The 24,434-nt window shown below is 46.5% G+C and overlaps 1 protein-coding gene across 1 annotated transcript in view; it reads right to left on the bottom strand.

Annotated features, from left to right (window-relative positions):
• The window catches only part of LMF1 (lipase maturation factor 1), a 200,425-nt gene that overhangs the window by 142,145 nt on the left and 33,846 nt on the right, over positions 1-24,434 (bottom strand). The window contains exon 4 of the mRNA XM_009888557.1: positions 6,932-7,080. Coding sequence (XP_009886859.1) covers positions 6,932-7,080 — 149 coding nt within the window. The remainder of the gene's footprint in view (positions 1-6,931; positions 7,081-24,434) is intronic.

Genomic DNA, 24,434 nt, shown 5'->3' with positions numbered 1-24,434 from the left:
ACGCACACAGGTGTTGACGAAAATCAAATTCTCACATTTCTGAGCAAGTATGCACACAATGTTTCTTACACAGTCAACTAATGAAGAAACAGAAACTGTATTTTATGGTTTACATATGCAATCACGAATGACTTTCAGGATCCAAAGAGTTGCTACGAAGTTTCGGCAAGACAGCGTTAGCAATTCACCAGCTCGCAGCTACCCCCCAGAATTGCACAGAATTTATGAACTCGACAAAATTGTCATCCACTTTGAAGCCTTCTGCAAAAAATGAATGGGACTAACATTTGATGAATGGAGCATCAGCCATAAATTGTATTTTTTTGATAAAGGAGAGCTCATGAGCAATGATGCTGCCTATCACAAAAAAAAAAAAAAAACAAAACAAAACCAAAAACCACCCAACTCAAAGCAAAAGAGAAAGTTGCCCATCTGGGAGGTAAAGCCCTCGGCCTCACCTAGTGCAGCAGATGACCACAGCCCTGGTAATTAAACCAGAAGCTCCCCCCCAACAGCCCACCCAAAGCACGAAGCCCAGACAGGACAAATGTGACTTGGCTTTGAAAAGCCACAAGATGCTGCTCCACCGACCCAGGGAAGCACAGCTACTCCTCTAACAAGTCCCATTACTGGGGATCGGGTGATTATAAAAAGCTGCAGTTTTGCTAAATGGCTGCCAGAAGCTGAGACACCCCCCCTCCCAGGATCCCCTCTGGCCGGGGGCTCGGAGAAGAGGCTGGCCCAGAGTGGGGAGCCGGGTCAGCAGCACTCAGACAGCCCCACCGTCCTCAAACCCATCAACTGCTCCGAGGCCAACAACAGCTCTACAGGGAACAGAGCAGCTGGAAAACCAACTCTGACTGCCGAAAAAAATATATATATACTTGAGAGAGGGCCGAGGCTTTGAGAGCACAGCATCGTGCCTTAGATGTCTCCCCAGGTAGTTGCAGATGTCAAAACACCTAATTACCACCAGGCAACATCGCCAAGCAAAGCGCGTCACTGACAGCGTGGGCTGCTCCTTTCGGTAAGGCGTCGTGGTTTGGTCAACGTCCTCGGTTAACGCCTGACGGGCTGAGCACCCACCTTTGCTTACCCACCTCTTGATTCCTGTGGATACACAAAACAATGCTTTGCATCTTCCAAGCTTCAAGAAATCAGAGTGACAGAGAGTCACAAGCAAAACGACAAAGACATCAAGTCACCGAGCGCTTCTGAGGCAAATCAGCCCCGTAAATGTCTGTTTGCATCACTTATTTCCTAACAAGCTGCTCGCTCACACAAAGGGACCGCTATTCTGTTGCCTCTGCATGTTCCTAAGAAGCATCCGTCTTTACATCCTGCGCTAATGGATTATTAGGAACATCAAACATATAGATTGAATCACGTAATTATGCCTTTTAAGAAGCCAGCAATATTTGAGATCAGCCCAGCACTTGCTGCCAATCAAACCCCAGAAGAGGAGCCTGCCTGTGCTCCTCGCCTCCTGCAAGTACGCTGCCGGGATTATTTTACTTCTTATACGCTGCATCTCCCCTACACAAGCCCAGCCAGCCCCTAGGGAAGGCATGCGCAATAAAGCAAGATCTGGACGTGATTTTTTGGGGGGAGGATTAGCCAGGAAACTGCAAGGTTCCCTTACACCAGTCCAGAGCTGGATGACGGTGCTCACATGCTTCAGCAGCAAACACCTGGTTAGGACTAGGAGAAGAGGGAACAGGACCACTGCTGAGCATCAGGAGCAATAGTCACCGCCTAAGTAGAAGAGATACTAACAGGGAGACACAAAAGAAAAGGCAGCAGCAAAGCAGGGGAGCAGGCACAGTGCCTCTGTGAGCTTCATGTGCCGCTCAGACATCTTCCGCCAGCTCTGTGGACTTCTACAGTTTACGTGGTACAAAGTATAAAGACATATTGCCGCTCCAACGCTCCTTAACTCGGAGGTTGTAACCAAGCATGTGGGGTGATAGGATATAGGAAGCTTCTGAGATGATGGTTAACATGCTCTGGGGAGACTGGTAGCAACAATCACGCCAATTTGGGTTAGGAAATAATAATATCCTCAAGGTCCATCCTCCCTGCTTTACAGTCAGGTTTATTTTTTATCCAGCAGCTTACTGGGCTTGATCTTCTGTTCTTTCACAGGCTGATAGAAGAGGGGCTGCAATGGGCATCAGCACATCAGTGTTCATTTTGGCAGGAATTCCTAGTGCTTCAATGCACAGTCTCTGGTTGTTAGACCTCCACATGGAAAAAGTTCCCAAATACGATATGCCGAATGGAAAAAAAGGGGGCTGACAAGTGAAATCCACCCCCACGTACTGTTCATGATACAGGAACTGACTGCAGGAAACAGGAGAGCTATGGGATAAGAACCTGAAGCCTTCACTGGGAGTCACCACATTGCAAGAGAGAGACAAGCGTGCCGAGCTAAGGTGCGTTTCAAACCCACCCATGGCACTGCTCACCTCACATCCAGCACAAGGCGAGAAAATCCAAGCTGACCCGAGCGAATGCCTTTCGCTTGGAGGATGGCATTTTACACGGAAAGCCTCATCCCAACCAACTAGAAGAGTCCCCGGAGAACCGTGCGGGAAAATCGGACTTTCTTTCCGAGTAAAATATAATCATTGCCAATCCCACCCCTGGGAAAAACCTCCTTCAGCCCCATTTGTGCACATGCTTCAGCTCCAGCCCAGATTAGGGAAGAAATCAAAGATGGCCTGTGAGCAGGTGCACCTGCGCTCCAGGAGGATACTTCGGTTTCACGCATTAAACTCGCTTCCCGGTGCCTGCAAGCGTCATTACCCCGGCTGAGAAGGAAACGTACATGTGTTTGGGCCCCAAAACATTAAAGATACCATCAATCACTGATTTCCACTTGCCTGTACAGATCCCCATTTAATGACCTTTCCATGTTTTCCCCTCCCATGCCTGTTACTTATATATCAGCAACCCAGACAGACACGGGGCTCGTGGGGCGGCATCTCTTCTGCAGCGGGCTCTCCCTAAAATAACAGGAGAGTTATTACTCTCCAGATAAAAATCAAGAAATGGGACAGGGATAACAGAAACAAAGATGTTTGGTGAGCATGGTTTTCCTTTATAGCCAACCTGTCCCATAATTCAGAATATATATTACAAATTCGCAGGAACAGAGCAAAGCTCAGTCAAACTCCCATTTTAAAAGGAAAGCAGGATGCAAACCCGGTGATCACATAACTTGTTAAGAAAATCAGCTGTGTTTCCCTACGTTTGGTGTCATGGACCGTGGATTCTTTCTACAATCAGCATCACGACTGAGAAATAGCATTTCAGAAGCTGAGAAGCATCAAGACCACAGGAGTTAGCCTCCACCCCTCAGGGACAAAGGGGTTATGCTGACATTTGGTGAAAATGTCATTGGTGATAAATGGCCCAAATAATGCATTCACAATGAGGTTCCTGAAAAAAACCAACCAAACAAGAAAACCCACCCCAAAAAACCAAACCCCCACAAGCATGCCCCCCGCAAGCCCGGCAGTCAAAGTGAAGTCTAACTTGCATTTAAGGTAACTTGCATCTTGGACTTCACCAGGTCAGAGGATTAACAGGTCACCTCATGGGATCTAATCCAGCAGACAGGGATCACTCTCAGCTCCTCTCGAATCCCTGCACAGGGGTTCTGCAGAGACTGGGACCCCGCCGGTGACCCACGTGGGTCCCCACGAGTGTCGCTGAAGGCCAGCCAGCGCTGTGTTACTGCGCTCACAGATCTTTAACAACTTAGACCTTTGCTGCCCTCAAAAATATAATGAAGAAACCCCGCGGGCCAGCTACTAACATGCTTATCATTCTGTGCTTAAAGGAGCAGACAGGAAATTTAATTTGTAATAAAACATGGATGGATATTTCTGGCAGGTTAGCAGCCTTCAACTGTGTTCCCTAAACACTTGCTTAAAACACTTGAGAACTACTGTAAAAACCATGCCTCAGTCGTGGCCAGTGTGTTAAGTTTTAAGTGCGGCTTTAAATTCGTAGAAATCCTTCCACAGGCGGAGAGCAGCTGCCCTCGGGACTGTGACCTCCCCACACCTATCCCACGGCTCGGGGACACGCGGCTCCAGCCAGCTCAAGGGTAGATGTAACAGGGACCTTTCTCCAGCCAACTTTGAAAGATTTCAATTTTAAGCAAGTCAAGGTGAGAAATGGGAAAGCATCAAGAACAACAGACGCTTTCTCACAAAAAATTAATACCAAACCCACCTTTAATCTCTCAGACAAAAAAGTTTCAACAGAACCGTTCTCACTAGACCGACAACATATCCTTCATCCCCATTGCATCAACTGCATGGAGACCCACATCTCATCATCTGTCATGTTCACGTGGACTGCAAATTATTGTCCCCCAGGAGTTCCACACAGAGCCAGAAGAAGTCGAGAGGCCACCTTGTGCAGAAGTGACGGTGAGCAGTAAGACCCGCCACAGATGCAGCCCTGATGCTATGGGGACGGTGTCTCTGTGCAGTAAGAGCCTGTCACGGTGCCAGCCCTACAGCTCCCGACTGCTTCTCCCAGTGATGGACTCTGATGCTGCAGAAGGGTCCACGCACAGATTTACAAACTGCTGGTTTGAGGCAGGCCATTTTTAACGATTACCTTCCATCATTCTCTCCCAGAACCATACACAGCACCTCGCTTGGCTATCACGCTTCCCTTCAACATCATTTCATAAACAGCACCAAGCTCTGCAGATGCTCCCATTTCAATTCCTTTCCTATCCGCAGTTTTGCTAACAACCATTCCAGCTTTTTTTTCTAACAGGAATTTCCCAGCTGTCCCAGGAAAAGACTCCCCAAAACAGATCACAAGACCCTAAATAATTTTGCATTCCCTACCTAACCACAACAGCTTGTTTGCCATGAGTGCCCAGACACTGTGTGTTCAGCCCAGCACAGAGATCTTCCATCTCCCGCTCTCATCCTGGGAAGTATCAGACAAGACCTTCTCTCTACCAGAGTCAGGCTTCCTAAAAGACTGGATTTCTATCATTTAAAGTAAAGTTGCAATTACAGGTGCCTCCATCCCAGGGTATGGCAGGAACAGCACAGCAGGACACTAGAACAGCATCATTCACCTGAACTCCAACCGAAGGCTTTATGGCATTTTAAAAGCATTACAAAGGTGACTTTGTCCCATAAATCCTTACTGAATATTTTCAAGCAGCAGTTGCATTAAAATCTATGGGATTATCTACATATGCAGATATTCTATAGGGTCACAGAAAGCTGTGGTGGAGTTGACCTTCAGGAGTCATTTTGTCCATCTATATTGCCCTGCAGCAGGACCAGATCTATTTAATTAATAATAAGCAAGAATGGCAGGAATTAATAACGAGCAAGAATTGCAGCTTTAGGAAGCTGAGCAAAATTTGGCAATGCTACACAACAGCTATGGCAAAGAAATGAATGCAACATCAAAGAGTGGGTTTTGAAATACCACTTGCACGACACATACAAAAAAGCAAAATTTTCTGCTCTTTCAAGCTGAATTTGCTGAACTGCCGTGGGCTGGGAAGACGCCCTTTGATGCAACAAGCGTACAGAACACATTTTCCAAGAATATCGACTGCAATAACACATTCTCCACTAACAAAGTTGTCTGAAAAACAGGTAACACTAAGGTTAATACAAAAACAGTTTGTCTTAAATTTATTTTATTTTTTCTAAGAGCAGGAGGATAGTTAAGAGCTTATTGACCTAGTTTTGCTTTGGAGCAAGTCCAGAGGGGGGCCATGAAGATGATCTGAGGGCTGGAGCACCTCTCCTATGACGAGAGGCTGAGAGAGTTGGGGCTGTTCAGTCTGGAGAAGAGAAGGCTCCGGGGAGACCTTATTGCGGCCTTCCAGTATCTAAAGGGGGTTTACAGGAGAGCTGGGGAGGGACTTTTTACTGGGGCATGTAGTGATAGGACGAGGGGGAATGGCTTCAAACTGAACGAGGGGAGATTTAGATTAAACATTAGGAAGAAATTTTTCACTCTGAGGGTGGTGAGGCACTGGAAAGGGTTGCCCCGAGAAGCTGTGGCTGCCCCATCCCTGGAGGTGTTCGAGACCAGGTTAGACGGGGCTTGGAGCAACCTGGGCTGGTAGGAGGTGTCCCTGCCCAGGGCAGGGGGGTTGGAACTCGATGGTCTTCAAGGTCCCTTCCAACCCAAACCATTCTATGATTCTATGACTACAGATTCAAGCACTTTAAGATGTGGGGTGAGAGAAGAATTTTAGAGTAAATGGACGCAGGAATGTCCCACCTGCCTGCAAACACCTTCTACAGTGATGATCCTCAGCTTAAAGTTTTGGGATATTTTGAAATGTCCAAAATGTGTATCGAGACGCCAGGATAATGCCTCTGCCACACCTTTATTTTAACAAAGATGTGTCAGTTCCTGATGGATTCTTTTACAAGCTACTTGGGAATTTCCACTGGCACTGGGACAGTAACGCAGCAATTGTTCTCTTTGAAAACACAGAGCAGAGAATGACATATCAGCAAAGCACACACAAAGAAATAATAACTCAGGGTACAGCTCCTGGTTCCTGGGAATTACCCACTGGACTCCCAAACATCTTATCAAAAAGCCACAATGCCCAAGTCTCAAACTTCACTTTTATTCCTCTTCAAGAGCCAATCAGAAGAGCAGCACCAACATATCAACACAGATATTCTTACTCCTATGTCTGTCTGCCTTAAAATACACCCTAATAGTAAGTTGAAAGATTTTGCGAAAGAGAGCATGAAGCATTTCCTGCTACACGCTCCTTCCTTGTTACCAGAAAAATTCCTAAACCAGAGGACTCCAACGTGTTGGACCAGGGGCAGGTTTTCTGCTGGGATGAGACACTCCTTTCGCTGTCACCTCAAAAAAAGAGCAAAAAATGTGAAGTCCCACTTACTGCTCCGAGCATGATCCTGAAGATGAGCCACCGAAAGCCCCAGATGACGATGCTGGAAGGAGGAGTGTGCTGGGGCAGGCGGGAGAGGGTCCAGAGCGGGCAGAGGAATATCCCCAGGAATCCCGTTTCCAGGAGCTGCGATTCCCATCCTGTAGTGCCAACATGGGAAAAATGAGAAAGAAAATAGTTATTGTACAAGTCCTGTAAGTTAGCCTTTCACAAATTTTAAACGCCAAAGAAGGAATAAAAAAAACCCCTGTAGCGGTTTTTAGGTTTAACTCAGGGGAACTGAGGTACCAACTCTGTCCTAACACACACATCACACAGGCTGGGGATTCAGATGCTGTAAGCTACAGTGTGAATGATGTCCATCTACGTTTGGAGCATTGTGTTGTGTTGTTCTTCTCCAAACACACACGAGACTCTTGTTGTTTACATGGTTATTTTATGCAGCATGAAAGTTAGAGAAAAAATAAGAACTTCTATGAAACAAAGGAAAATGGGATTTAAGTGCCTTGGGAACTGGCAAGGTGACCCAGGCACACAACTGATTGCTGCAGATCACGGACTGACCAAGAGACTCAAACAGTCCCACTGACTTTACCAGATTTGTGCCAAAATAGGGCAGCCTTTACCTTCAAAAGACAATGATTAAAATCACATCAAGTCTTATTCATCACCAACATTAATGCGCAACCAGAAGCTTTGAATTTTTACTCACAAAGAAAAATCAGAATGAAAAAAGTCCACATCGTCCATCAAACTGGTTTTACACATTGCTGGATTTAGCAAAATTACTCTAGACTGAACACCGGTAGTGCTGAGACCAAAGCACAGCCTCGTAACCACACAGTGAACCTGTTACCTGTGATACCAGATGCTTTGGAGAAGGCAGACTGTAACCTGCTTCATGCAAATCTGCATTTTGCATTTTCTTTTTCCAGCACAGCATAAAGTATAAACATTGAAATGTTTATTCTGAAAGAGCCAGAACACAGCAGTCCTGTTTTGACAGGTGAAATCCAACCTCCACTACATTTTTAAGTAACAACATACTGATGTCAAAACCAAATTTCTCCAATTTTGTCCTACCTCCAATTACACGCTCTTATTTTCAAATATTTCCGAGAGACGCAATTGCACTCTGAAGCCATTAAAAAAAATAAAATAATAAAAAAGGCACACTAGTAGGGACAATTCATGAAAACTCAGCAACCTCGTTGGAGCCATTTAAGACTCTAGTATTCCCACCTACATGTCTACATAAATTAAACCAGACAGTGCCCACGGGTCACTTGTAGCCACGTTCCTTCCCAAGAGTCCCCCAGGCACTTTACTGGTTTTCAAACGGCAGCAACAAAGTTTGGTCCACAACAACTCCCTTCACCCAGCCCCGACGGCCAGGGAAACACCTCCCAAAGGCATTAATTTCTGCCAGCTCCAGTCGGAGACACCCCATTGCACACCAGGTCGAGATTTTTCAAACCCGTGATTTGATGCTGTCACACAAGCAAAACCACATTGAATTTACTTTAAAATATTTCAAGTACCAGTCATGCAATCTCCTTTTTTTTTTAATATATCTTAATAAGCACAAGGTCGCTTAAATCAAAATGTAACTCAAAACGTAACTTTTTTTCCCCTCGAAAAGATTCTTACACATCAAATAGCTATTAAAAAAATCCCCATTCTCCCTCCATACATCCTGTGGTTTCTAGAACAGAAATCCCAACTGCCAAAATTAGCGCGTCTGAGAGGAGAAGCAAAGTATATTGTTATAAAAGCAGCTGCACCAGGAAAGCAATGGCTAATACAAAATGTGAAAGGTTAATTGTTACTAAACCCAGCCACAAATAGCAGTTATGGGTCTAACTGGCACCAAAATGGTAGTATATCTCCTCCGTTTCTGCCTGCACAAGAATCCCACTGTTATCAGCGTTTTCATATGTTAATCACTGTGTTCCCCTGCAGACGTATAGGATGCACGTGGGACGGCTGTCCGCCTCTCCATCTCCAAAAGGGCCTGTAGGTCCCTACGCGTACGCATTTCCCTTCCAGAGCAGCATCGCCTCTCACCAAGCAGGACACAGGGGCGTTTCTTTTAATTTTATTTTAAAACCGAACTCCTGGAGAGGTGCGTGCGAAGGGAAGTGGCACGAAAGGACCTCTCGATCCGGCGCGGCGCATTTCTGCTGCGTTAAACGGGTCACGCGAGCGTGCAGCCAGCACGCGGGGATGTCCTGCGTGAGCCCACGCGTGCCTGTGTCCCAAGCGAAGCCGAAGCCTTCCCGGCATGCGTCGGCCTCCGAGGATCACGATGAGTTCAGCCTGCACCTGTGTTTCTTGTTCCAAAGCGACAAGTTTGAATCCTGGCACCGCCACCGCCCGGCTGCGAGTCCAACCGCATAATCCGATGCGAACCGTGCCAGCGCGGGGGGACAGCCCAGCGCCGCGGCGGGAGGGGAGGACCGGAGCGAACAGTGCTGCCAGCTGTTGGGAGAAACCTCTTAAATTACCCGCTGCTGACAACGGGGGCTGGCAGCGGGCGCAGCTAAGCCGGCACCAAACAGGGTTTAACCGCAAGTGCAGCCAAGGACAAACTACGGTCACAGCAGCGTTTCAGAAGTCTCCGTCTAAACCTCCTCGGCTTGCGGCTAAATCCTGTCCAGCTCCGGCTGCTCTGTGCCCATCGACGGCACCGGGCAGATTTGCTAGCGCTGATGAAGTGCTGTGCTCTACTTTGCTCTGCCACTGACCTTCATACCAGATCGCAGCAAGTTCCCGCTAAAAACCCAAGTTTAAGTCGCAGATATGCACGGAGAGCCTCTGATTTATTAACAACCCTCTTCCTGATGGACTGAGCCTCCACAGCTGGTAATGTGGTCATGCAGATCAATTTTCCGTACTAGCACACATCACCCAAACAGTCCCATACCCTGCTCTCGGCGGTGGAAGCTCCTCTCCAGCCTCCATCCATCTTCCTTCCACCCCAAGCAGCTCCTCGCCCTGGACCCTTCCCCGCGACAGCCCTCCCACTCCCTACCCACGGCCAAAGTTGTCACCGCTTTCCCCTTCCCCATTTAGCACAGATCTCATCCTGAGTGTAACTTGTTAGTCTTCTTATAGGCTTCACCATGTGCAAACAAAGTACTGCTTTGATGATACTCCATGACCCATGCAAGCGCTTGTGATGGTAGGATTATCCAAGACACTACATGCGTCATATTTTCTACTAAAAATTACAGCTAAATCATGAAGACTTTCAAGGATGCAAACAGTTTGTTCAACACCACAACTGTATCCACAGTGCGGCGTAAAAAGGGGGGAGCTCCGCTCCATCTTACATTCGTTTTACTGTAAGTTGATATTAGAAAGGCAAGATTACACGATCCATCAACAGAAACCTTGCGTTTCTAACTGCTGCCTTACAAACAGTTGTTCACGTCTACCCCTTAAAAGCCTCAGACTCAAAATCCCTTGCAATCTTAGACAGGTTTGAGGCTGTAACCATGTGTCTGCTGAACACGGCTGAAGTGAGCACTGCCACTTTTTAACATCACTTCTGAGGCTCACAAAGTCCAAACACACTGTGACACCTACAAGCAATCAACCAAGTCATCGCACCTTAGCAGGGAAGACCTTAGGAACAACTGGTACTCAGCTGACCCATGCAGCTAAGTAATAACAGTATTTTTCTCTGTATCCTTATGTTGTGGTTTAGGTCAAATTGGCTACCGGGAACATGGGGGACCCCAGATGGGAGCGACAGATGCTCCCCTCTACCCCTCTTCAAAGAGGTCCTCAAACCGGGACACCTTATTGTCCTCTTGTTATCAAGTGGGAAGTGTTGATGAGATGTATTTGCTGATGTGGCAGTGCCAGGCAAAGGAGCCCAACACGACCGCATCCTCCATCTCCACCAAACATACTGGGAACCACGTACCAAACCCACCTCCAAGCTGCAGAAATTCTCACCCTTGACATTTTTTAGGACAGTTCTACCACCGCAAAAACATGGATATGAAGGAAGTAATCTCCATGACGTGGGGGGACCCAGAGGGGGAACCAAACGATCCCCGACTTTGGGGCTGTGGGAGGGGAGGGCAGGTGCTGGGCTTTGGGAGCTTTATGAGCATCCATGTGGCAGCCATGGAGCACCGCACAAACCAAGAAACTAGTGGGCAATATGGGAATCAAAGCACCGATAACGGAGCAAAGATCTCCGGCCTGTAATGATGCCCATTTATCACGTCCAGTGACACCTCCCAATCCTAGCATTTTTGGAGTGAAACTCGTTTTATAAATGGCAGCAAACGATATTTAGAGGCATCGGGGCTATCCCAGAAAGGCAGCTCCCATCCTCAAAGCGCCAACCAACACATCCTCATTGCCTGGGCTAAATCTCGGGGCTCACCTCCGCCCCGGTCCCTCGGCCCCGACGCACACTGATACTGCTGGGAACGAAAGGGTCACGTTGTTGACCCACCTGCTCCTGTTTTCTTCAGTTGGACCTAGTCAAATTTCAGCAGCTGCAGAACGGCACAAAGCGCCCCATTGTTATCTCCCGCGCAGCCGGAGAGGGAGCCATGGGGTTTTTGGTGGGCTTTTTTTTTTTTTTGAAAAAAAAAAAAATTGAAATAAAATAAACTGCCAATGGCGGCTGCACTTGCCCCACACGCGTTTCGAATGTTTGTTACATGCTCCGAACTCGATGCAGCAAATTCCATAGTTTCGCATTTTCTAGAGGTCTCGGCTGGGGCAGGGGAGGAGGAGAAGCGGGGAGGATGTGCCGGGAGGGGACAGAAAAGACAGGGAAGGAGAGGAAGTAAAAACAAAACCATAAAAAAAGCTTTCCCGTTTTCCTTTTAGGGATTTTGAATGTTTTTCTTCTTCAAAATGACATAAAACCTCCAAGAGTTTAAATTTGCAGCTAGGAAATTTAGCTCAACATCAAGCGATCTCTAGAGTCAAAAACCATTTGCTGCTTGAAAGAGGAACTGCGAAAACCAGCACCACATCCCGCGACAGAGACCGTACACATTGGCAGGAACATCTGATGCGCTATAGAAAACATTACTGGTGTTTAACATGTGAAAAAAAAAACCAAAAAACAACACACCAGTCAATCTGGTACGAACAATCTCCAGGAAAGTCCAAAGCAGCCCCATTATGGCTCCCTATAGAGAGTATTATTTCTAATGGAATATAGATTATATAGCATTATATCATTAAGGTTTCCAATTTTCATCTTTATTATTTACCACCAAATACCTGATGGGAAAACCAGCCAAGTTATCACAGCTTGTCCATGGCTACAGAGGAAAGCCAGTGCAAGCCCTTCCCACCCAGCCCCGAACGCGGTACCTTCAGCCTTCCCGCACCCCAAACCAGTTTTCTGTTTATGACGACAGTCGGGGAGAAAGCAATGAGGCAGAGAAGGGCAGAAAACCTTCAGAAGTGAATACAAAATAGTCAGATCCAAGGATAATGAAGTTTCTTATTTTCTGAGGAAAAAAAAAAAAATCATCTGGTCAAAATCAAACCTCATCTCTAGCCGTGGTAGAAACAGCTTAGATAAATTACTTTTATTAATTCCCCTTCCTAAAATATGGGATAAGGTGAAATGGCAAACTGCCTCTCTTCGTATATACGTATCTACACACAAAATTTATAGCGAGCACGTTTGCATGGCACAGACAAATGCTTCTACAACGTCCACGCATTTCGGAGCTCTCTCCGCAGGCAGCGCACAGAGGAGCCGGGCAGCGGACGCTGCAGCTGTCTGCCTATGAATATTGTGTGTCAGACGCCCCGGCAGCCAGAGCAAGGGAGATACCCAATACGGACCGACTTACCCTGGAATTAAATTAACTGCTCCTGAGCCTCTCCTCCCTACCTCCCTGAAATTTAGTATGATATAATTTCAGCTATAGCGTTAAAACACCTGTTGAAAATAGTATGAGTTACGCTGACGACTACAGGATATTCTGACCAAGGATTTTAGTTTGAAAATACTCATTGCAATACTATGTACGGTTCAACCGATGCGAACAGACCCGTGCCCGGCATCGAGCAATGCACCCGCAATTAGGTGTTTACCTGCCGGAGTGCTCCCACGGGCGCTGGGCTGCTCTTCGCTTCTGCACCCACCGCTCATCCCTGTCACCTTCCCCGTCAGGGTCTCCTCCTTCACCCTGCCACGCGTGCTCATCTCCCACTTGCAGAACCGCAGATCAAAATAGAAAATGATCTGAACTCTATTGATAGATCAATATTTCTTTTAATAAGTACATTATTGCCTCAAAGGAGAACAGTCAGGTCAAACCTAGCCCTCTTTTCCAACTATAAATCTAAAAAAAAAAAAAAAGAAAAAACAAACCAAAAAACCCACCCACGGAAAATAAACGTTTCTGCTTTTTCCTTACATTTTATTTTTTAGAAAAACAAAATACTCTGTAAATCATTACAGCTTTCATCATTCATAGCAACAACATCCTCAAAGGAAAGCAGAGCTCCCACCTGTCCTAAGAAGAGCTGCATTGTTTTGAAGTGCCTTGCTAACATGTCCTCTAGTAAGTTAAAATACTGTGCTTGCCAGCTAACTACAAATACCTTTTTTTTTTTTTTTATCTCTAGCGTGAAATACTGGCCACACTAAAACCCATGGCAAAATTATCACCAGTTTCAACTGGGTTTGGCTTTCACGAGGACTTTCACACGTCTCAGCTACCACCTGTTGAAACGTGCTGGTTTTTCCTCCCCGGTGAAGAGGAGCGCCAGGGGAGCAGCGGGCTCAGCAGCCAGCCCCGGGGCACGGCAAGAGCACCATGGTCCTAAAGATAACACTAAAAACCCAAGCGAGCAGGATCCATCCGCTGCTGTGCCATTCCAGGCTTAAGGAGAACAACAGCCAGATGCAAACAGCTTAGGCTCCAGAGGAAGGAAACCCTTGGAAAGCAGAGGATGTTCAGTGAACGGCTTTAACTCGCTGGGCAGAAGTTCACACTGTGATCAGTCGTGCTCTGCACCCCAGAAGCACTGGGTGCTCCATGAAGCATCACCAGCAGCTGTCCTTCCCCACTGACTCTGCCCCTTTTTGCCTTTTTTCCAGCCATTTTTCCTTTTCCAGAAGGACAACAAACCTATCAGGGGGATGAACTCATTCCTCTCGCTCTCTAGTTTTCCAAATATCAATAAAAAGTAAAGGCACAAAGAGCATATATAAGAAACGTTCAAGTTTGTGTCAAGTTTTAAAGTTTCCCAGGGCTCTCGATCGACAGGATTCCTGGTGACTCCTAATGGAAAGATCAGGTCTCTCTCCAGTCACACAGTCAGTCTGTAAACACGAAAACCCTGTTAATGATGTCAGAAAGCAGTTCTGAATCTCCTCCATCAACAGGCAGAGAACACATGCAAGGCTTAACTTTGAAATTATTTAGGTCTTCAAGCAGGGGGAAATTCAAGCCCAGGCATTGGCATTGCACACACCACAGGAGCGCAACAAAGCTCTCTTCAACTGCTATAAAGCAGAAAGTTTCAACTTTAAGACTTGAAAATACTGCAGAGCTACAAGAACGCTTCATTTTGAAGTCACCTCAAAAAAAAAAACCAAAACAAAAAATTCCAAGTGTGACAGATGCTGACCTCAGGAGCACATCTGAACTAGGACAGAGAAAGAAGGAGAGATGCTTAAAAAAGAAGAAATTGGTCCACCACAGCTCTGAGGGAAAGACAATGAGGAAAGACAATGATTTATTGCTTCTCAATTCGGAGGTGCCTTTCACTTACAGATCCCAGAACAAAGAGATACGTCTCACAAGCTGCCTGCCCCACGGGGTCTCGAGTCTTTTCAGAGCGATGAAAGCCAAAGCTCCGAGGGCTGAAGGACAGAGCTCCCTTTGGCACCTTGTCCTGGGCAAGAGCAGATTACCCCACTCCTCCACTCCCATCCCCAGGACACGTGGCTGCCCCAACCATCAATGAGCCCAAGATCTGAACTAGCTTCCCACAGTCAAACTCTGCCATATCCATTTTCCCCAAACACCACCTATATTAAATGTTTCACATTTCTCATTTGCCAAAGAGATAACAGACAGAATTTTCACATTTCTGCAGCCAACAGAATAGTTCTTCATGTTGTTGGAAGATTTGGAAAAATGTTATCAATAACTTTTGTTCTTAAAGTATAGACCACACAGAAAAAAAAAAATTTAGCATAAAAACTTTTAAAAGCTTCCAAGTGCTCTCCAGGGTAGTCATTAGAAACTACTTAGGTAACAGGAGGGTGATAACAGTGAGTTAATGCAGCGTTAAATTAGCCCTCCTTCCATGCAGAACTTTAAGTGACAGAGGAATCAGTTGGGAGGATTTTTATTTTATTTTTTAAATAATGAAGTTAATGGATTTCCTGTTTTTAGCTCTGTGGGCGGCTGTCATTTTGAGGGATACGTATATACTGTATTTAATTACTCTGTCTTAAAGTAAGGAAAATAATTTCATCTGTGTTCGTATGAACTCATGGGCTCCAGCATCTCTCAGCCGTGGCCATCAAGGCAAGGAGAACATGCAAGCACTGCTGCCCGTCAGTGAGGCGCACGTTGTCTCTGGAGATGCGTAACCACCGCAGCTACTGCTTACTCACTGGACTTCTCAACATCTCAAGCCATCCCTCAAACCTCCCCATGGCCAACAGCCATAAGACCTGTGCCACAGACTTTGATGAGCTGAAGGGAATGACCATCAAGAGTGGTTCACAGCCCAGAGGTGGTAGTGGCTTCCCAGGGTTCCTCACCGTCCTCCTGCTGGCACAGCTTGGGTTGGTGCTGGGCCCCAGGGCAACCCCACAGCAGGTTTAACAGCTCCTCCGGACTCGCCTCCTGTAGTGGGGAATTTGCCCCATTTCCCCCTAACAGATTATTAGGAGAAGGGTCAATGATGGCCATCAATAAATTTAGAGAAAGATCAGCAGCATTTAGGCTGGCCACAAAGGTGGGGGGAGACAACAAAGCTACGCATCCTGCGATGGTCCACAAAGCACATGTCACATAGAGAACTTCGTTAAATGAAATGGGAAGTGACCGAAGGGACTGACTGTGAAAAGAGACGCTGAAGAACAGAGCCGGGAACGGACACAGAACGAAAGGAGAGGCCAAGGACGGCTGATGATATGATCCATTTAGGGTCACTGCTACATGTTGCATCAGGGCACAGCAGTGCGCTCTGTAAGGGCTGTGAGTTCCCACTCAATGAATTCTCAGTGGAAGAAAAGAAAACGGCTTTAAAGGCTTGAAACAAAAAAGCCTGAAGGCAGAGAACATTCCCTGGCTGATGGGAGTTGTCGGAGGGATGCTTTCCCTGTGGAACCGGTAACCTGCCTACTGCGGAGCCCTCTGGTTTCCTTTGAAGCAGCTGGCTCTGGTACTGCTGGGAGCAAGTCTTGATGGATCACTGGTTTGAATCCAATATTGTGATTCCTCCGTTCCCCTGTGTGGAGGTTCAGGTATACACTGCGCATACCAGCGGAGATCATCTACTGCCAGGTTTCCATGGCACTAAGAAAACAAAAGGGAAAATATGTATCATCACTAAGAACTCCGGTTCTTGGGACAAATAATTATAACCTGGAAGGGATTTTCTTTCCAATTATCCTCTCTGTGCCGATCGCTTTGAAGTCCGTGATATAACTAAAAGCCAGCTCCAGTTTTCTGGTGTTTTCTCTCTGGAAACCCACGCTGATCAGATGAAAAGACTACGTGATGGCACAGCCAAGCGCACAGAGGCAGGAGGCTTTGGCTTAAAAGAAAAGAAGCAAAACCAGAATGTACCCAAAGGACAAAAAAGTCAAAGACTGAACCCTCACCCACCAAACCAGAACAGTCAGGGTTTGTTCAGGAATCAGCGGTTATTATACATGTCCCTGCTATGTGACTGGAAAAGCCCAAAATCCACCTCATGTAGAAACATCCCATTTGCTCAGCTGGGAGCTGGTCTGTACGGAGCTCTGCGGACGCAGCACTGCTCTCCCCGGGGAGGTCCACCTGGGAATCCTGCACCAGTGTTTGCAGCACTTTCCCTCCGTGAAGCTAACCGCGATTCACCAACTGAATTATTTCAAAGTCCCTTTATTGCACTGAGCGGTCAAGAGAAGCTCCAGGAAGCTGAAGTGGTGGCTCTGAAGGCCTCAGTAGGAGACCAACCTCAGCTTCCAGCCCTCTTTTGCAGCAAAACTGGTGTTTTCCTCCCAGCACTGATAAAGGGCTGATATGGGCCTGATTGGGTCAGAAGTGCAAATCTACCCCAACGTGCGCAAGATATACCAGAAGGCCATCGCTGTTGCCAACACACCTTCCCTAGCTCAGCTTGGCTCTCCCAGCAGGGCCTCCCACCAGCCAGCACCCCCCGCCATTCTGGGCATGGCCCTCTGCTCGGCTTCGGTGGCCACCGCAGTGTGTGCAGTCACTGTGCCAAGAGAAGAAGCAGGGAGAAAAGCAGCAGAAACAAGCAGAAATGCTCATTCAGGAAACTTAAGGTCATGCTGGGATCAGCAAGTGGGAACTCTGACATCACCTTGGGGCTAAAACTTCTGGGAAGGTCCTCTTGCAACCTAGCCTTGCTACAGGTGGACTCTTTGAAAGATGGAACAGGAGCCTCTAAGCATCTGGGAGAATCAGCATCTTATTCCCACCTGCAGAGCATTCTGAACCTTGGGAGGACACTGCAACCAAGGACATGAGGATCCTTTGATGGAAAGACCCCAGAGGCTTTGGAAGATGTAGCTGAGTTTGAAATACTAAAAAATCCCTTTAGCGTTCATCTCTTCCAGGTTATATTCCTTCTTACTGTGCTTCTCCTCCTTACTCTCCACCGAGAAATCCCTAATATGAAGTAAAGAGCCAGCAATTTCCACCTTCTCAAGCAACCTGTTGAACACATTTTATCTGTTCTTTATGGACAGGACCCCTGCAGTACTGTGCCATGTGCCTGCGGAGCTAAATTGCTAAAAACAGGTGTCCGTTGGGTGTTAAATCTATCTTCAGGCTGCTTTGGCAGCTTAAGAAACCATTAGCAGCTGTTAACATGGTTAGCATGGCAACGTTGAGCCTAACAGCTCAACCAGCCCGCTTTCTTCACCATTTCAAAACTATCATTCCCCACTTGTACACTTCAAGCAAGAACAAATTAAAACCAAGACCATGAAGGCACCTGGCAAGCTATTTTGCTAGCAGACAGAAAGCAAGTCTCGAGTCTCAAAATAAAAAGCATATTAGACAAATTTTTCCTGCTGTATCATGTGAGATTCCCACCGCCCTTGGGAGATCGCATTTTAGCCTCGTGCAAGCACATGGCTTAGCATCAACGTTTGCAGGAGATGATAAATACTTTCCGAGGGATGACTCCTTCATTCAGCTTCCCCACCAGTTTGAAGTGGACCTCTCATTTAAAATTTTCTCTGCCTCCCTAACTTTTTCCTGAAGGTAGTGCCTTTAAAATATAGCTTATATAGTAGGGAAAAAAAGGCTGCATAGTTCATTAACCTCAAAACAGATATACCCATCCAACCCCTCAATAGCCGCAGGATCGCAGGAGCGCTGACAAAGGTGCAATCTCAACAGTGAGATGTGAGAAGACCATGAGTGGGTTATGGCCAACTTTTAGGTTGAACGGGAAAGGCCGTCCTGGTGCAGGAGAAAAAATACAGATCCTGGTAGTGAAAAGAAGTCCCAGACAAGGAGAGGACAACTTTGTGTATTAGCTAGCAGACACAGCATATTGGTTTCTGACGGGCTGTTCTTATCGGTGCATGAGCCAGAGACACCAGCCATAGTCATGGTCCCACCACTCAGCATGACAGACACTCATCCCCACACAGTTACACACAACCCATCATCAGATGCCTACAGAGCATGCACATCAAACACCCAGGAGGCATCATCAGCCCCATCAACCAGGTGTGGAGCGGGAGCGTGGGGAGAGCCGGTGTTTGCACAGCCGGATCCCGCCGACCACGCTCATCCAAGGAAAGAGCAACACTGCTCGAGCCAACAGCTGTCAGGAGGGAGCGGACCACAGGGCCTATTTCCTTCAGCGGTGGTGAACACCAGAAACTACTTTAACCCACACATGGAGCTTTCAGTTACATTTCTGCACCATCTCTTACACTGAAAACCTTAAAAAAAACACAACAAAACAAGCAAAACCCAACCAACCAAAAAAAAAAAAGGATACTATTTATACAAGACAGCATAAGAAAACCACCACAGTACCTATAATATGAATATTCTGATTCCAAAAGGGGATTTGCTCCATCCAGAGTGAAGGCATTTTTGGGGATTACAGTTAGATAAGAAAATTGACATTGCTGTGTCCTTCCGGGCATCCCCTCCATCCCAGCAGAAGTAAACAGGACTCTCCATTCAGCTACAACACTCTGAAGCAACTCAACTAACTCGAATGAAGTTTCAGTGATGTAAATCTGCTGTAATTCAGGAATGGTTTAATCCAGGCATTTTTCAACATGATGAGCTCAGAAGTAGCCAAAATGACTAATGGGACCTCAACACCCACAGCTTTAACCTCCAAGAACAAAGGAAGAAAGAGGGAGCAGGAGGAAGGAAGACCAAACGCGGATCTCGGGAAATCAAAAAGCTGCTTTCAAAACCCATCTGATTTTAAAAAGATCTGATGGATACGTAGGAGGAAGCAGCAGCTTTTTGGCAATTACGGGATAAATGCCAAAAAGTCAACTGCATTAGGAAGTCGTCCTCTCCCTGCACAGTACAAAGAGATGAGCAAACACACGAACAGGCAGAAATGCTGATGGTCAGAGACCTGAACTACGCGCCAAGTTTTCCGGGTCCCAAAATCTCCCTGTTGATACAAAGAAAGAGATGGACTAGATCGGCAATCATTTAATTCAGTGTTCAAACAACTAAACTGACATACAACACACTGAAAATTATAAACAATAAAAGAAATGAGGAATACTTCAACATAACTACTTTCAGCAACAGCAAATAGATCAATCAGATGATCAATCAGTCTGCAGGAAACATTAAACCTTCAACGCGACCGACCCACCCCGGCGAATCTGCTGCCACATACAAAGGACAATTTACCAAAGCCGCAGAAACAAAACCCACCCATCGTAGAAGCTGCTGTTCTTCCCATCATTACTCATTTTGAAAAAAAGCCAAAAGTGTCCTTTGGACACCTTTAAAGGCAATCTGTTAATGGATGTCAGAGACGGAGGGGGAAGGAGGACGCGGCCAGCACAGGTCGCAGAGCCGTGCTCAGCCACCTCGAACCAAAACCTGCCATTTCCAGCTTAAACAGAAAAAAACTAATTAAAATGCTGCAAGCCTGATTTCAAGATTTCAGATGATGATGTCTCCATCCCATCCCTCAGAAACAGTGACAATTATTAAGCAGCATGTCGATACCACAACATTTTCGATATTTTTTTTTTTTTTTTGCCATAAGGCAGCCCCAAACATTGCCCTAAATTTGCCTTTTCTGTTCCCTCTACCACAGAAATTCCCTACTGTGATCAAATTGCGCATCAGTCTTCACCAGGATACTCTGAGAGGAGAGAGAAAAATAATTGCAAGAGTCTTAAGATCTCAGGTCATTTCTTTAAGCTCTTTTCTCAGGCTGTCCTAATATTTTAGTCCCTCTAGGACATGGGGACACACAGCAGTCACCCAGAGCAGTTCCCACCCGCATCAAACACGAGTGTAAAGCAGCTCAGCTTACGACCTACAAAATAACAGAGGTAAATAGCCAATTACAATATGCACCTAAAAGACAAATTTAGGCTTTGGCTGATTAAAAAAAAAAAGGTAAAGATAAATCAGGTTTATGTTGAGAAACAGCCAGATGTGGCATTTGTTAAGCATTGCTCTTATTAACATGCCATTCACTATGTTTCCTCGCCACGTGTATAGATATTACTTGTTAAACTTCAAAATCTCAGACGCTGGCAAGAGAGCCGGAGACAGACACCCTTATTAATCGGAACCAGCAGCTGTGAGAACGACTGTGGATTCCATTTTTAGGAATAAGCAAGTTTCAGAGTGGTAAGAAAACAAAAAGATAAAGCAACACAAAGCAGAGTTATTTATTTTGACAGCTGGGGTTTAGTTGCTTTAACTGTTTATGACGGTTCTAAAAGAAACTCTGAAATCCACTTTGTAAAACTAAGGAAGCCTCAGTAACAGCACCCGGGTGCGAGTCTGGAGAGGAGACGCAGCTGAACTGTGGGTTTTGGGGTTGGGGACAGCCGCGGAGGTCAGAGGGCCACACAGCAAAGGGCTCCGGTGTGCCCCCGGGCTGTGCGCTGGGGTTAGGGATGCTCCTGGGAGCCGCGCGTCCCCCGATGCACAGCCCCCGGCAGGAGCGGGGTCCCCGCCACCTCCCCGGGCACAGGCTGGTGGACGCGATCCCCAGACCCACTGCCCGATCCCAAAATCTCCCCAGTTTTGTCCGGGTAGGTGTTAGTGCTGGTAACCGTGGCAACAGGGCATCCCGCTCCCGGCTGGCTCCCATCGCTTAAACCCCTACAGGTGTCACCCACCCGGCCGAGCCAAGCACCCACAGCCGTGACCCAGGTTCGCTTTATTGGCTTAAATTAAATACCAACGTGCTGCCCTTCAGCAGAAATTAGACCTAGTGACATACAGTATTTAGCGTTAATATATTCCAAATATTTAACTCCCATTCACCCGAAGGGCACGATAAATTATCATTTCCAGGTCCTTTATTTCTTGCACCTTAAAACGGGTCATACCTTGATGCACCTTGAAAAGGTTTTGCCAAAAACCCAGCGCGGGCGATGGGAGTCTGCGGGGAGGCTGTACCTGCTGCGGGGGCTGCGGCGGTTCCCAGCCATCGGCCCTCTGCTCCCGCAGAAGGGACATGGGGATGGGGACCACACTTTGCAGGACGGGCTCCAACACAAAGATGCAGCCACAAAGGAAAAAGCTGAGGGAAGGCGAGGAGAAAAACTTCCGAAACAAAACCAAAACGCATTAGTACAGAAGTAACAAGGAAACTTCCAATGTCGCATTTGCTTCTGCATGTGCATGAATTCCTCAGTAACCTTTCTTTTTTTCTTTAAAAGATTGAAACTAGAGGAAAACAGACCACTTTATATGTGTTTTCACATACGCTTTCTCATTAGGAGGACCTGTACCTTAGCTCTGATATCGGTGAGTAGAAGTTCTGCAGATACCCTAGAACTTCATTAAATAAAATTAAGAAGTACTGGATCAAGTACGTTAATGACACAGCCACAGTTAACTGACATTAACTGCACATCTTTTATGAAAATGATCACTGTTAATATTGCCTGAAGAAAAACAAAGTTCTCAATTCCTGGAAGTTGTGAGCCACCCTGTTTTTTGGAAAACACTACGTGTTCATTTTATGGTTGAGAATGCCAGCTGGGATAAATTACTTTTACTTTGCCTAATCTTCCCCAACACTTGGAAAAGAATGTATATTTTTCTTTGTTTTCTTGCTATTTTGCGAAGTTTTTGCCCACTATTGAACAGTCAATATCATTACGTGCTAACAAAACGTAAAAATAAAAATATTCCTCCAAAAACATTTTCCTGAAAGGAAACTCCCTGAAGATCCATGCTCGGCTTCCAAGGAGGCAGAATTCAGTATCAACCCTGGGAAAAATGGCAACTTAGATATTATTTTTATACTTAAAAAAAAACCAACAAAACAAACAAACCCCAAAACTATTATTTAGACCTTCAGCAAAGGTGGGGCCCTGAGTCTGAACACAGATTCATTGCTCATGTATGAACACGAGCAACATATGGTCAGCATCTATTATGATTTATGATGATCACAGTAGATTAAACAGTTGCCCCTTAACTCCCCTGAATCACTACATGCACAATACTGTATGCCTTGTGTGTCCTTTTTTCACACTATTTTGTTAAATCCATCTAAACAGAATTATTCAGGCAAGAAACAATTTGTAAACAGTGATGGTAGAGCAGAGTACTGTGATTAAAAAAGTAATGACTGCCTGCCTGGGTAAATAGGAGCATTTCTTTACTGAGACACTCAGAAAAGGCAAGCCAAAGGGCTCAGAGACACCATCTAATTGCGAAAGCTGAAGAGCTGCTGTTCAACAGCTTTTGTTAATTAACCTAAACGAGCAGTTTTTCCCCCGGTAACTCAGCCCATCATTAGCCATATCACCTGGCAGCCCAAGGCCACCACTCAAAGCAGGATGGCATGCAGACCCAGCACGGAGGCGCTCCAACGGTGGCACTGGTCACCTATATCCTGGGACAAATCCTCCCCTTGACAGTGTCATCAGGGAGTTTGGGTGACAGTCCCGCGCTCAAGTCCTGGGGTGGCAGTGCTGAGCATCACTCGCCCCACCGAGCGCCAGTGCCTGCACCGCAGCACGGGCTGTGCCCCGCAGGGAGCACACCCCAGCCCTAAAACTGGCAAGTTCCGTGTCTAAAGGTGGTTCTGGGCAAACGCTTCGTTTTCCCCTTCTGCTTGCACTTTGCACGCACTGCCACAGAAACGGCCGCTCCGCCGACCTGTCCTCATCTGTCCTCTCTGACGCAGTTTCCATGCCCAAATTCATCTGGGACAGGAGCAAACGTTCTTGAGAGACCTGAGCTGTCACGCTCAACTGTCAAGAGAATAATTTGATGGGAGAAGTATCAAGGGAGCAATCAAGAAAATCTTGGGAGAGGAAATTAAAACAGATATACGTTCCCAAAATTACAACATCCACTTCAAACTCGTGCTAGCTGAAATCTATATTTACCCAAGGCAAAGTAACTACATAATTGCACTCTGCAGAAATGACTACGCAAGACTAAACACGTGCCGCACGCTCTGCGGGAAGTCTCTGGTCTTTCACGATCTGCTTCAGGCCGTGCCGTTGCCTCAGTTTACCTCCTCCCCCATGTCCTTTGGGCCAGGAGGCTTTGCACTGGACCACCACACTGGGCACCAAAGTGACGCAGAGCTGCTCCCGAGGCACCGGTGGTGGCACCGGCAGCACCAGCGTGTTTAGAACTGTGGGGCTCTTCATTTCTTGTTTTCTGCCCCATCCATCAAACCAATTTCCCTTGACAGGGAATTAAGGACGCTAATTATTTCTGCACCCTCTCCAGCTGCAGGCTCTGGACAGCTGTGGCTGATGCACCTATAGGGCAGGAGAGAGCGATGGAGGAACCCTGAAGCTCCTGACACAGCAACGTTATGAAGCAATAGCTAATATATTAAGCCTCACAATTCTATTTTTATTCATGTCTACATCCCATAGTCGGTAGCCAAACACAGCAATAAAGACAACCCTAAATCCAGTCTCGTCTTTCCTCTCCTCTAGCCAGGAGATCATTAAAAAAACACAATACCAACAAAACCAAACAAACAAGAAACCCCACCACCATGCTCACAGGGATGCAATCTTTCATTTTAAATTGTCCAACAGCTTAACTGGCAAGACTTCCCCCCCCAC

Source organism: Charadrius vociferus, unplaced genomic scaffold (assembly GCF_000708025.1).
Source record: "Charadrius vociferus isolate BGI_N301 unplaced genomic scaffold, ASM70802v2 scaffold27, whole genome shotgun sequence".
Taxonomy (NCBI): Eukaryota; Metazoa; Chordata; class Aves; order Charadriiformes; family Charadriidae; genus Charadrius; species Charadrius vociferus.
This window is presented reverse-complemented; position numbering and strand designations above follow the sequence as displayed.